Source organism: Bombus huntii, unplaced genomic scaffold (assembly GCF_024542735.1).
Source record: "Bombus huntii isolate Logan2020A unplaced genomic scaffold, iyBomHunt1.1 ctg00000060.1, whole genome shotgun sequence".
NCBI classification, from domain to species: Eukaryota; Metazoa; Arthropoda; class Insecta; order Hymenoptera; family Apidae; genus Bombus; species Bombus huntii.
Genome location: NW_026099321.1, coordinates 781,252 through 795,148, shown reverse-complemented (window position 1 = coordinate 795,148; position 13,897 = coordinate 781,252). Strand labels below are relative to the sequence as shown.

The following is a 13,897-nucleotide window of genomic DNA, read 5'->3' as shown; positions in this document are numbered from 1 at the left end:
AAAATGCCTAAAAGTTACTAGATCTGATAGACAATCAACTAGTTCGAGATTATATCGACCTAGAAAAATTGCACCTCCGCATAATACGAAGGCACTTTAACAAGTAGCGCGTCAGATAAAAAAATAAAAGTGACCGTTGAACATCAAGTTACGAAAGATCGTGAAAAATATTATAGGATAATTGATTTTTTATTAGTCTTTTCAACAATTGCTACGCTAGTGAAGAGGTAAGCCGATAAAATTCGTTTATGAACGTTTTATACCAGATTTTTTAGTGTTCAAAACTTTAAAGCGTTTTCCCCACAACTCACGTTTCCAACGTCGGTGCCCTCAATTACTTCAAAACTACTACATCCATCCTTTTGAAATTTTGAAAACTATTTCGGTACATAATTTTCCAGGTAACGCTACAGAAGTTTTTCAAATTTGTCAATTATTTTTATTTTAAAATAACAAATTAGCCGAAAATTTTCGCACAAAATCGCGTTTTTCCCTTCAAAGTGTTCCGAAAAAGTTAACAATTAAAATTTCGAAAAACACCTTCGCAGCGTTACCTGGGGAAGGCTGTTATCTAACGAATAAACCTCAATTTTTTTATTTCTGATGATCCAGCACCATGTTTTGAGGGGCACTGCAATTATACTTTTTTCCGAGACACGTCCGAATAATTGCTGCCATTGCCGTATTTTTTAATATTTCTCCGTGAAAATTTTATACAATATTCTTCGAATGTCATACTTTAATTTACTATTGGTTTTAAAAAAGAAATTTTAACTGTATGGTCAGAAAAAATTCACAAAAACATGCCTTTTTTTGTACGAATTAACCTTACCCCCCCCCCCCCCCCCCCCCAGCTCTATCAGCTCTACTCTTCGACGCCTTGAAAAACGAAACCGTTCTTCTCGTCTAACGTTGTCTATTGTTTTCCTCACACCTATGTAAGAACTAGGTGACTTTAGTCACGTTGGCACTCTTAAATGTAAACGAACCACAGAAAGTCGACGTATACGGTTTTTTTCTATTTTCAACCGATCTCTAGTTCAAACTACCTTACGATATTACAGTATCATACATTATAAACATTGGAAAAAGTAACAAAAATTACAATCACAGAATTCCAAGGAATTCCAGGTTAGTTAAATAGGCGATTATAATCCAGTAACATTAAAAAAGAAGGAAAAATACTAAGCTACACGAATAAGTATTTAATCAGTGGATTTGTTATGTCTAATGTACGATTAATGTATTATGTTATGTTAATGTACAATTTTGTAGAAAATATAAAAAGAAAATTCATATACACTATCAAACATACGTTTGTGTACAACTCTAAAACTAAAACGGAGCCTATTATATGTATAAGAAAAAGTTGTTCAGAATGACGATCTTGACAACATATTTCTTGGTCATGGAAACAGGAAGCTAGCTTTTCGATAGCTCCACCATAGTTGCTGATGTTTCGAGTTTTCGACCAAGCAACTTGTTTGTGATAACAAACTTTTACGCGATAAGCCATATTGGAATAAAAATTACGATGAGTATAGTGGCGGAAGACAAAGACAGACGATATAACGCGTGGTACATGCTCGATATAGCTTAAATTGTTCCATGTTTACGAAGAAAGTTCTGACTGAGGTCGGTCTAATGGAATACGCGGATAGGCGACATAGTGGAGATTCCAAGGAAGCAGCATCGTTCATCCAAGGCGGATGCTGCCATTGGAAACGAAAGAAGACGAAGACAATCTACCAGGAGAAGCTGAGAAGATTCGCCATCCGCGAAGCAAAGCGCTCAACGAATTTTGAACTTACGAGAACGAGTAATGCGGGGCGCGCTTGAAATGGCAGCAAACCCCGTTCTCGATCCTTATGCCTTGAAACGTGATAGAAGGAAGAACGAGGTTTACGACGGAAGGAATCTGTGGAAACGATCGACCTTCGATAGTCCTCGAACGAAAATAGTGACGGCTACAACACTAGCAACACATGCTCACTCACCACGATAATACGATGCAATTCCAAAAAATTGACAATTTTTTTATGAAGATGGAAATGCCTAGCTGAAAAGATCCTTTTATCTCGTAATGCGGTTTAATGTAAATTGTTTATAAATTTTTGTCAATATAAAAAGTATCGTTGGATGACAGTTAAAGACTGGATAGTGACAAGTATAATATGCAAATTAAAGAAATTAATAATGATGATTTTTATCGAAAAATGTACAAAAAAGAAGAAAATTATTTTCTGCGTCAAATAAGCAATCAAATGTTCCGGCACAAGAAAATAGCACAGACATGATATCGTTTAGTTTTGATGTACACAATTGGAATTCCTGAAATATACCTTCTAAATGGCTGAAATAATTTATGGAGAAGGGAACAGTAAAATGTTAACATAAAGTAAAAACGAACAAAATTGGGAACAAAAATGAAACGTTAGATTACAAAAATTGACAATTTTTTGTGGAAAATGGAAATGGGGTTTAACGTACATTGTCGGATGACAGTTAAAGAATAAAAACTGACAAGTAAAATATCTAAATTAAAGAAATTAAAGAATGAAAACCTGGCGGGCTCATATTTGCTTAGTTGTACAGTTTTCAGATTTTTAACACCTTCAGAGGCTCTCCATCTGATTACGTAAATCTCGAACTCGCGACTTGAGTCAAATAATCTTCCATGTTTATCTTGTAATCATCAGAGAATTCTTTTCCGTGCCTTCATTAGAAATTTCTTCACCCAAAAAGTTCATCCAAGAGAAGAGCCAAAACCAAATAGAGCTTATTCAAAGTAGGTTATTCAAAGTTTTCTTTCGCTTAGTTTGCATTTTTTTTTTTTACAAGTTTTTAGGATCATTTCCAGGTGGCGAGATAGAATTTTATAATTTTGTTTTGCCTATTTTCCGATCAATACAATGACGAATCTGGAGCGTTTCGTAAAATATCATTTAGACCAAAGTCACTATGAAATCAGGTATTTTATTAGAAGAACGTTACGGTCTCATAAAGCACGTTCATCCCTGGAATACTAATGTGGTATTATAGAAGCGCAGAACAAATTCTTCTGATGTATTATAATGTTCTTTCAGTACTAGCATCGCCTGTAGGTGATCGTCTTCTCTTTTTAGCAATTTACAGCTACTGAGAAATAATCTCTATGTAATTACTGATTTTTAATATACCATATCTTGTATTTATGATAATTAAACGTACTATGCGTTTATTATAATTTATGAAAAGTAGTTCTTACCTTAATTTATCTGTGCCTCTGAGCACAAAAGCATGGATTTTACGTTTAAGCGGCTCACAAACAGAATTCAAAGATCATCTAATAAAATTAGAAAATACAACTTTCTACTTAATCAAATTCTAACACGAAAGGAAATATTTGAATCTTAGTATATCATGTAAGATTGATACTTATTGCATTTATTTAAATTTATTTAATTAATAACATTCTATAGTTGTCTTAAATTAATATAAGTGCAAAGTTAAAAACATTCAATGCATATTGGTAAATTGAACTTTATATTTCAGTGGAATAACTTTTCTCCCCCTATTAAAATTATTAATTATTAGTATTTTTTATGAGCATAGCTAACATAAACTGTTTGCAGAAATAAAAAGTAAGAAGCGATTCAAGTAATTTGTTAAAAGAGTGTCTGTCGTTAAAACTATCAAACGAAGCAACAAAAGTAAAGAGAAAGGACTTAGAACTGGATGTTATTGCTTAACCTTGCTGCGATCTTCAGGTTTTTGTCCTTACTCCTTTTTTTTTTCAACTTTACTGACTTTAACTTGCTTTGAAAGTATCTAACAACATTGTTACGCATATGCTTGTTTGCGTTCTCTTAGCGTTATACCTTTGACAAAAGACTATCGAAATATTTACATATAAAGTCTTTGGTTCTTTTTTATCCAGTAATGTTAAGACACAAGTTAACGATGGAAATCAATCATAGAAGGGAAATATTTCGAAACCTTGACTGACAGCAAAGTCGAATAGAAAGATAAATAAATATAAAATTACGCTATGACAACTTTGTTCTTGTTCGAAATTATAATAATTAACCAATAAGGTTTCTGAAACATGCTGGGCATATCGGCAGTGGATGCTTATGGTCTACATTCCAAAATTTAGGGACGCGTTGATACAAAATTATATTACACGATGTATACACTAGATGTTACATATGTAAATAAAAGAGAAAATAACAGTTCGAAAAAGTTTGTTTGCAAACGACACTATCGTCATATATGCACAATTTGTTCTAAATAAATAACTTTAATAGAATGTACCGGATATTTGGACTAACAGACGCCAACGATACAATTACGATTATTCTGTATTTTCGAATTCTTTTTCGCGTAGAATCACCCCCTTCCGCTTGTACCACCAAGTTACCAACCACCCTGTATATACTGTACAAAAGATGTACAGCGCGGAGGATGCCATAATGTGGTAGTAACAATCTTTCGTGGGTGAAAAGATTTCAAAGATTTTAAGGTCGTCTGCATTTTTGCTAATTATTTGCCCTACTTTTTTTTATGTCTAGTATATCAGAGCGTGTTGGGACGATTTCAACGACACCTAATACAAGGTAGTTCGAGGGTAAATAAAAATGTAGGCAACAAATTTTACGTCGTAATAAGTGTCCGAAGTAGAAGAAATAGGTTTCTGTTTATATCGATGGAACGTTGGAATCGGCAGGTCGCCGAAGTCCGTATATTTTTATCGCCTTGGGTTACTTGTAGCGCGTGTTGGCAGGAGACATAGTAAAAACTGTAAATAACGATCGACATTGCTAAAACATTTTACTATGAAAGTGGAATTTTCATTTACTGAGCACGTATGTAGATATGCTGCATGTGTATGAAAAGACTCAGCAGAATCTAGTAACGTCACAAGCACTGTATGCTGAACCCTATCCAGATTGCGCCCACCCTTCATGCTGTATGTGTCATATGTAAAAAATTAAGAAACACTGAATGCTTAAATACACGAAATCCTAGACGTCGTTTAGAAAATTAGGACAAAAATGAGAAAGAAAATTATTTTGTAAATTGTACATTGTAATGCGTACGAATGATAAGTTTTCCTCCATTTGATCTTATTTAAATTTTAATAATCATTCTTCTCTTCCGCCAAAATGATCATGTTCCAGGTTGTTTGAAATACTGAAAATGTCACATTAAAATAATCGACTAATTATTTAGATAACAGGTGCAATTTGAATGCTGGTACGTAACTTTTTTGGAATATGTTAAAAAGAATCTTTTCTTTCTACATGCAATATAATATACATTTCTGCAATTATAGAATCTAAAAGCAGCTGCGACTTCTCGCGATTTGCTTAGTTTTATAGACCGAAAGTCATAAAGACGCTCGCTTTGAAACCTGACGCTTTTTCTCATTAAAATTATGTAATGACCCAGTTATTGACCTTTATGTCCCAATTCATGCAAAATACATCGTGTCATAAGTAGATCCTATTTTTGAGAAACAATTTTGTTTCGACCAGGTATCAGCTTTCTGTTTTTAGATTACTATATTATTATCCTTGCACTATTATCCTAACGTTTAAAGTGAAACGTAAACCACGATAAATTTCTTTTACGTCAATACTGTTTCGCCGGGAGGAACAAAAATTGTGAGAATTTTCGTAGGTCGTTTTATGACACGCACGTTCAAAGACAAGATATTAACTTTCAAGCCACGATCTTGCCATTCAGAATGATTTCTTTCAACAATCGAATAGTTATCTGCAATATCATTTTGAGATATTCAAAGTTAGTTAGAATTTCTTTTCGTTTATAGAATCGCGATATTTATGAGTATGCTATAAAACCGATGCTACACAAACTTCATTTTTAATATAGAATAAAATGACACCGAAAAGAACGATTATTTTATTTCCATTAAAAGCGGACAATGCTTTAAAAAAGCGATATTGGACGCTCTTTTTCCACATATCGGGTTTCCCCATTACATTATAATGTTACAGCAATGAAAGTAATTACGTACGGTTACTCTAATTAATATTCCGTCACGCCTTAAAACAGAATAACTTTTTTAAAATTACGGTAACGACATAGTTTCACTGTCGATATAACTATTATGTACTTGAACTGGGGTGATCGCTCAAGTAACTGGCGTTTCCCCGAGCTGTCTCCACCCATTCTCGTCTGGTTAGTTTGTGTTCTAGCCCGTTACGTCCTTCCCTTTCATCGGCCAAAAAAAGAACTACTACTACTACTACTACAAATACTAAAAGCGAGCATAGTGACAAAGTAGTAACAAGTATGACTTCCCATGCCCTGGATGATCCAGAGGATGAGGAGTCATTGATAGTTGTCCTCTTCTATGGCAGTTTGCCGGGTCTCTTCCGCTCATAGCCTCTTCTTCCTTCGGGCGCAATGCCCGCTGAAACTTACATCTAAGCTCGAGACTTTCTAAATAGCAAACCAAAAAATAAAGTACAAAGGTGAAATAAAAAGATAAATCGCGGAAGCTGATCCAAGTACTCATGGATGAACAACGATCATATAGCGATCGCTGTCTGTTCGCACGTGCATGCTCGAGCAATATTAACGTTCGTTTCGAAAACCACTCGCCATCACGATCGCGAAATTCGAAAAATCGACGGGCAAAGGCAGAGACGATGACATGTTTCATTCGCGCCAGTTTTACCGACGATTATTCGAATGAAATTCTCTGAAATAGATTGGTCACTCGAAAACGCGTCTACCCGACCACAGGTCCACCTCCACTGATTAAACTTGAAAATCCTGATCTGAGAAGATGATTAGTTTGTGTAATTTTTATTTAACGGACTAACGCTCTTTCATTTTGTATTTTACTACTTCGATTCTGATTAACTCTACTTTATTAATTTAATAGTAACTAAGTAACACTACTGTATTAATTTAATAAACCAGAACAAAATTTTAATATTGCAAAGAAGGTAGCGAAAAAGACTGAGACTCGATCAAATGGAATAACTGACTCTAAATATGTTACTAAGAAAGAAATAATCTCAGATAATCTCTTTATCAAAGCACATAATCGAAAATGCAGAAGCAGTGTTCAAAATTATTGCTTTGATTAACTGATATTTTAAATTCTAGGAGAAGTGAAATAAACGAACGCGACTTATTCCCTTAATCTACGATTTATGTTTGAGAATGCCCGTAATATTTACGTTTGGTCCGATCATCGTACTACGGGCTATGCCCGTAATATTTACGTTTGGTTCGATCATCGTACTACGGGCTATGCCCGTAGTTGTAGGTTAAGGGGTTAATATTGTCACGATTAATTCATTGCTAAAGATCAAGTATATTCGTGTAGATATTTGCCATTTGCAAATATTCATACGGAATATTAACATGCATATTTATAAATAACGCGAATATATTCTCAAGTGTATATGTTTAACTTAATTATTAAAAAACTAATTATTATCATCGCGCTGTGCAAGAAGACCTATCCTAAACTAATAAATTTGAAAAAAAGAGCGTTACTACTCACGGGTATAAAAGATACCCGCGTTCACTATGCTCGCAAAGAATTCTACGTAATACAACCAGTCACCCGTGCCGATTCGGGTCTTTTATCCTACGGCATAATTGAGTGACCAGAAGAACAGAAATGCATGCGACTCACCGTTCGAAGCAGACAAACAGAGAACGTTACCGTGGATGCTGTGCTATCCCAGCGAATTTCATCCGGGAGACTAACATCAGACAGGAACCGTTGAAAGGCTAATAGTAGAAATGCAAACTGCGAAAAATCTGTTACGAAAAAAAACAGGATGAGTGATCGCTGACTATTTGAAAAGTTGGAGATAATGAAAAATGAAGGTTTATTGACTTTAGTAACTTTAGCAATAATAAAGATTGAAATTCTAATAAAATTTGATAAGTATAAAAACTGAGACTTTAATATGAATGTGTAAAATCTAAAATAATCTGTAGTATGTTAGTCATTTGTTTTACAATTCGGTATTAAGACTTTAACTCTTATTTTATTTTAACGAAAAAATAACCTCAGAAAATGCTATCCTCCTAAATTTTCAGTCAAATTGTATTTCTTCATTGATAGTGATCAAAGAAAAATATACAGAATAGACATAACTGAAAGTAAGTATGTAAAAATACTTACATACTTGGCTTTTGTGCCACTGTTAGAACACTCCTGAAGAAGATGACGAAGTTGAAGTAGTGATATGTCTATAACAAAACATAAGATATTAAAATCGGTAACACATAATAACAAACGTGAAACTTTAGCAACAATAAAGACTAAACTCTAATAAATATGTAAATTGGAACTCTAATATAAAAGTTTGAGAACAACATATTCAGTGATTTTTGATGCGTATCAGCCAGTTTTATTGTACTTTAATGTTAAGATTTTAAGACTTTATTTCAATTAAAGAGGGCATTTACAGTTTTCTAAATTATCAATCATTTTTATTGTATAATAAATTTATTGTATAAGAGAACAAACTGAAATACAATATGTAAAACTACTTACATTCTTGAGCTCCTGCAGAAGCTTTGTCCTCTTGAGAGATGCACTGACTCTAATACCGAAAAAGAATATTCAAAAGAATATGAAATAGGATCACATTACCGAGAGCGTTAAAATTATAATCGGCGAACAAGAACTCTAACGTCGCGTACAAAATTATGTGATAAAATTTTATTATTTTCGCGTGTGATTATTTAATTGGATTAAATTATTAGAGTAATAAAAGACCGACGCCGCCAATACGTTACAATATGTTGCAAACCTGACGCAACACGATCCATGTTATCGGTACGAAATAAGACGACTAAATGACTCCTTGTACGTTAGTTTCGCCGAGTAACTTACAAAGTGGGAGGGAGGAGGGAGGGGGGGGGCATGAGCCGATGGCACAAGCAGCTTCGCAGTTAACGATCTAGACAAAGAAATGTATACATCAACAAAAATATTCACCTTCTACGAAGCACTTCGTTTCGAATTACGCAGCAGGAATCTTTCTCTACGTCGATATTTACAAATATCGTACTATAATTCGTAGCCCTACTGGCAACATCACAGATACATTTGTCTAACTTATTACTTTAGTCACCTTACTTTATAATCTTAATTTCGTTAAACAAAGCAAGATTGAAACAACAGCATGGAGAAAGTGAAAAATTACTTAAAATTACTGTTCCGCAATGACCCAGTATGCAGATGAAGTCTTAAGCGCTTTTTGAGTGCGTATTCGCTTTTAATACTAATATAAAAATAATAAAGGAGAAACGATATTTATTTTTAAGTCCAAAATGTAGTAAGAGAATAATTTTTTCACGGTTGAAAATTTGAAGTCCATTGATATTTTCTCTATATCATTTTTATTATCACGACGTAGTACCTGAAGTTTTGACCGATCTAATGATTTTTATTCTTAGAAATATCCTGAATGAACGGGGAATTAAGAAATGTGTAATGAAGGATATAAATAATGGAAATTAATTATGGTGGAGGAATCAACGAAGAAAAGTTATTTTGCTAATTATTATACGAATGAATATTCAAAATGTCGCTCAACGACTACTAAACTATTTAATTAACACTAACCTCACCACCCCTAGTCAAATGACTGGTTTAAATATCTAATTTAAAATTGTACATTTATCGTTATATCTTTTGTTCATTTAGCTTTACGTGAATTTTTATATTCTCCGATTAATTGATTTCTCAACTTTTAAAACCGGGTTTTATTTGACCGGGCCTAGTGAGATTAGTGTCAAAAGCCAGCCTGAAATTTTCTTCAATTTCTGATCTTCGGTTGATTTTCAGTATTTTGCCTTCACTTTTCACCAAAAATTAGATGTGACAAACGAAATGCAATGTAAGACCTGCTAACGTTTAGGTCATGTTGCTTCTAATTGCAACGGACTGTCGCAGCGTTAAATTCAACGATGAATTACGATCCAGATGCAAGTATTGATCCAGATTTCTGTATCGAAGAAAGCAAGGATAACACAAATCAACCTTGTTGCGTTTCGTGTAAAAGTTTTGGTCATCCTGTTCACATCAAGATTGCTCTCTCAACGCTTATTGTCAGTGTTAAAAAGGCAATGGCAAAAGAGAATGTGGAATATTAACGAAGAGCGAAACAAATAAATACGATTCGTAAGTATTAGTAGCGGAGTAAAACGAACTAAAATAAAGTTCGCAATAGTTAGAATCAGAATCGCCAAGAATACTAGTTTCTTTATTATTTCTGTTTATGCAACTTGTTCAGCAAAGACCGAGTTTACCAATGAATTAGACGTACTTGTATAATTTACATCATATATATTATTATAGATATTATTTCTATTATTATATATATATATATATATATATATATATATTATATATCTTTTTAAATAATTGTTATTTTATTGCAGGAGATCTCAATTTCGAACATATGGAATTTGGCAATTTGCGTAACAATAATCGTAGAGTTTTTTTTATTTAATTTTGTTGTTCTCCCCGGTTCTATATGAACCGAAACGGATGTTATATTTCGAGATATTAATATAATATACGTAGTTTTTGTATTGTTTTATATTTGCCTTTTTCTATCCGATTGAGTTTCTGTTCCTTTCGCGTATCCTACGATATTTAGCTTTTCATGAGTGAAACTGTTCGAAAGAGGAAGATATCTGAAGAGATACAAACGCGAAGAAATGAGGAGTCAACGAATGAATGCATGACAGCCAGAAACAGTTGCAGCTTCAACTTCATAGATCCTATATCGCATTTTGTTCCAAAACCACATCATTCATAGATCTTGTTATCATCGATTCAAGAATGAATATTTTAGATTTAATAGATAATAGCTTTGTTAATATCTCTAGATAAAACAGTGATCATCTGGCGCTGTGATGCAGGATTTTCTTTAATGCAGGTTATAATATTCTCCTTGATAATGAATCTGTTGATTCTAACACGAGATATGAATTTTCATAAATTCATAAATTTTCAGAAATTCATTTCGGGAATTCTTTCGAGACTTTATCTATCGAAACAAAAACTGTTTATACCAAACAGGCGACATTTATCTCTCGATGATGTGTGTACATCAGGAAATCTGTCCTGGAATTGATAAAGTTACTTTCAAGATTTTTAATAATGCGAATCAAACAGGTAGATACATCGATTCCTATACATTGCATCCCAAAAGTTAAAAAGTAATTGCCTTATATTATTACATAGATTTCGACGTTTAAATAGCATCCATGCTCATAATACTCATTCTGAGTTTCACAAACTTTTTATTGGAACTTAAAAGACAGTGTGTGTTCTTGCGTTGTTACTAGGGTTCAAGGCATCCAACGTTTTATTTTTTATCTCGTTATCTCGGAGTACATATCTCCACTCTTGAAGCTTTATATTTTGTTATCTCGGGGTGTATCTTCATATTTCTTCAACGTTTGTGCTAACGTTGTATTCTGTAAAATTAAAAAATTACAGAAAGAGACATAACGAAAGAGCTACGTAACCCAAAGAGAAGAACGGAAAAACGTTTGGACTACAATGAAAGATCGTTAGAACATTCGTTATAGCGTAAGTATCCCATAGCATTTCTTGATCCCTTTCGTTTTATATTCGACTCTTTTCGAATTATAATTGATTAATTATTATCAAAACTAATTATTAAAAATTGTTGTTAAAATTATTATATTATTTTATTGGATTATATTTAATAATTATAATTCACTTAATTATAATTCAGTAAAATAATATAAAACAAAAAATGTCGTGCATCTACTATTTCCTCATAAAATGAAAGTAACTTTTGGAACAACCTAATAATTTAGCTAACTTTTAACTGTTATAACTTTTGAGTTGAGATGTTTAGGGCAGGTCTTCCTAAACTATGGTAACATAATGTTGTTATATCTATATTTAGAGGTAGGATCGCCTTAGTTATTACTTTATTATTCGGATGAAAAACACCACACTTCTCGGAGTCGAAAAACCTTTATTGCACACACTTGGAAGGGACACGAACGAACGAACGAAAAGGATGTCTTAAACTATCGATCTGGTCTATCGGCCGTGTCTAGTAACATCTTCTACTTATTCCCTTTTGTAACTAGCCGTCAGCATATAGATGGCGAGCGAGAACATACGTTGTCATTTTCAACACATAATTATGGGACCCTGAAAATTTTTGCGATTGTCACACGTCAGTGAAACAAAAAATGTCAATCATCTGTCATTAAAGAATCAGAAAGAACTGAAAATTATGTTTGGTGTTGTAATATCGGAAAATAAAGATGGAAATTTTTTCCCGATTGCTCACAATTTATTAATATTAAATTGAATATACAAATATAAATTGGACAGAAAACGATATTTATTTAACTTTACAGTTATTTGGCCACTCTCGTCACAACGAATCTAACACACACACACACACTCTCTCTCTCTCTCTCTAACAACTCTATCAATTCTCTCGACTCTACTCTTCGGGTGTCTCGATTGGGGGGGGGGGTGTTAAAATTTTTTTTTGGCATTTTTTAGTTGAATGCATAACATCTTAAGAATATTGTGTCAAAATTTCAAGTCGATTGGAGCAAAATTGACGAAGTTACGAGTGTTTTTGTACATGTCGGATTTTATTACCTACCCGATCCAAGCGTGCTATTGTTACCTCGCAGACGTTTTTTTCTCCATATAGTACCTAATCTTACCTCCAGATCTATTTATAGTACTTAACGACTTAAGTACAAACCTCCTTATAACTGTACTGTATATTTTGTCAGTGTAGAGTAAAAAATTTAGTGTAGGAGTAAATATTCAATTTTCATTAAGTTTTGTGTTAAATTATTACTAAAATGCCTAAAAGTTACTAGATCTGATAGACAATCAACTAGTTCGAGATTATATCGACCTAGAAAAATTGCACCTCCGCATAATACGAAGGCACTTTAACAAGTAGCGCGTCAGATAAAAAAATAAAAGTGACCGTTGAACATCAAGTTACGAAAGATCGTGAAAAATATTATAGGATAATTGATTTTTTATTAGTCTTTTCAACAATTGCTACGCTAGTGAAGAGGTAAGCCGATAAAATTCGTTTATGAACGTTTTATACCAGATTTTTTAGTGTTCAAAACTTTAAAGCGTTTTCCCCACAACTCACGTTTCCAACGTCGGTGCCCTCAATTACTTCAAAACTACTACATCCATCCTTTTGAAATTTTGAAAACTATTTCGGTACATAATTTTCCAGGTAACGCTACAGAAGTTTTTCAAATTTGTCAATTATTTTTATTTTAAAATAACAAATTAGCCGAAAATTTTCGCACAAAATCGCGTTTTTCCCTTCAAAGTGTTCCGAAAAAGTTAACAATTAAAATTTCGAAAAACACCTTCGCAGCGTTACCTGGGGAAGGCTGTTATCTAACGAATAAACCTCAATTTTTTTATTTCTGATGATCCAGCACCATGTTTTGAGGGGCACTGCAATTATACTTTTTTCCGAGACACGTCCGAATAATTGCTGCCATTGCCGTATTTTTTAATATTTCTCCGTGAAAATTTTATACAATATTCTTCGAATGTCATACTTTAATTTACTATTGGTTTTAAAAAAGAAATTTTAACTGTATGGTCAGAAAAAATTCACAAAAACATGCCTTTTTTTGTACGAATTAACCTTACCCCCCCCCCCCCCCCCAGCTCTATCAGCTCTACTCTTCGACGCCTTGAAAAACGAAACCGTTCTTCTCGTCTAACGTTGTCTATTGTTTTCCTCACACCTATGTAAGAACTAGGTGACTTTAGTCACGTTGGCACTCTTAAATGTAAACGAACCACAGAAAGTCGACGTATACGGTTTTTTTCTATTTTCAACCGATC

The 13,897-nt window shown here is 33.4% G+C and overlaps 1 protein-coding gene and 1 long non-coding RNA gene across 2 annotated transcripts in view; one reads left to right on the top strand and one right to left on the bottom strand.

Moving 5' to 3' along the window:
- The window catches only part of LOC126875922 (uncharacterized), a 258,532-nt gene that overhangs the window by 212,232 nt on the left and 32,403 nt on the right, over positions 1-13,897 (bottom strand). Inside the window, exons 9-11 of the mRNA XM_050638828.1 lie at positions 8,537-8,585; positions 8,166-8,229; positions 7,664-7,791 (exon numbers count right to left, since the gene is read on the bottom strand). Of these exons, the coding sequence (XP_050494785.1) occupies positions 7,664-7,791; positions 8,166-8,229; positions 8,537-8,585 (241 nt within the window). The remainder of the gene's footprint in view (positions 1-7,663; positions 7,792-8,165; positions 8,230-8,536; positions 8,586-13,897) is intronic.
- LOC126875960 (uncharacterized) lies at positions 11,540-12,323 on the top strand. The gene is made up of 2 exons (XR_007693815.1): positions 11,540-11,593; positions 11,940-12,323. It is a non-coding gene; the product is annotated as an uncharacterized LOC126875960 (long non-coding RNA).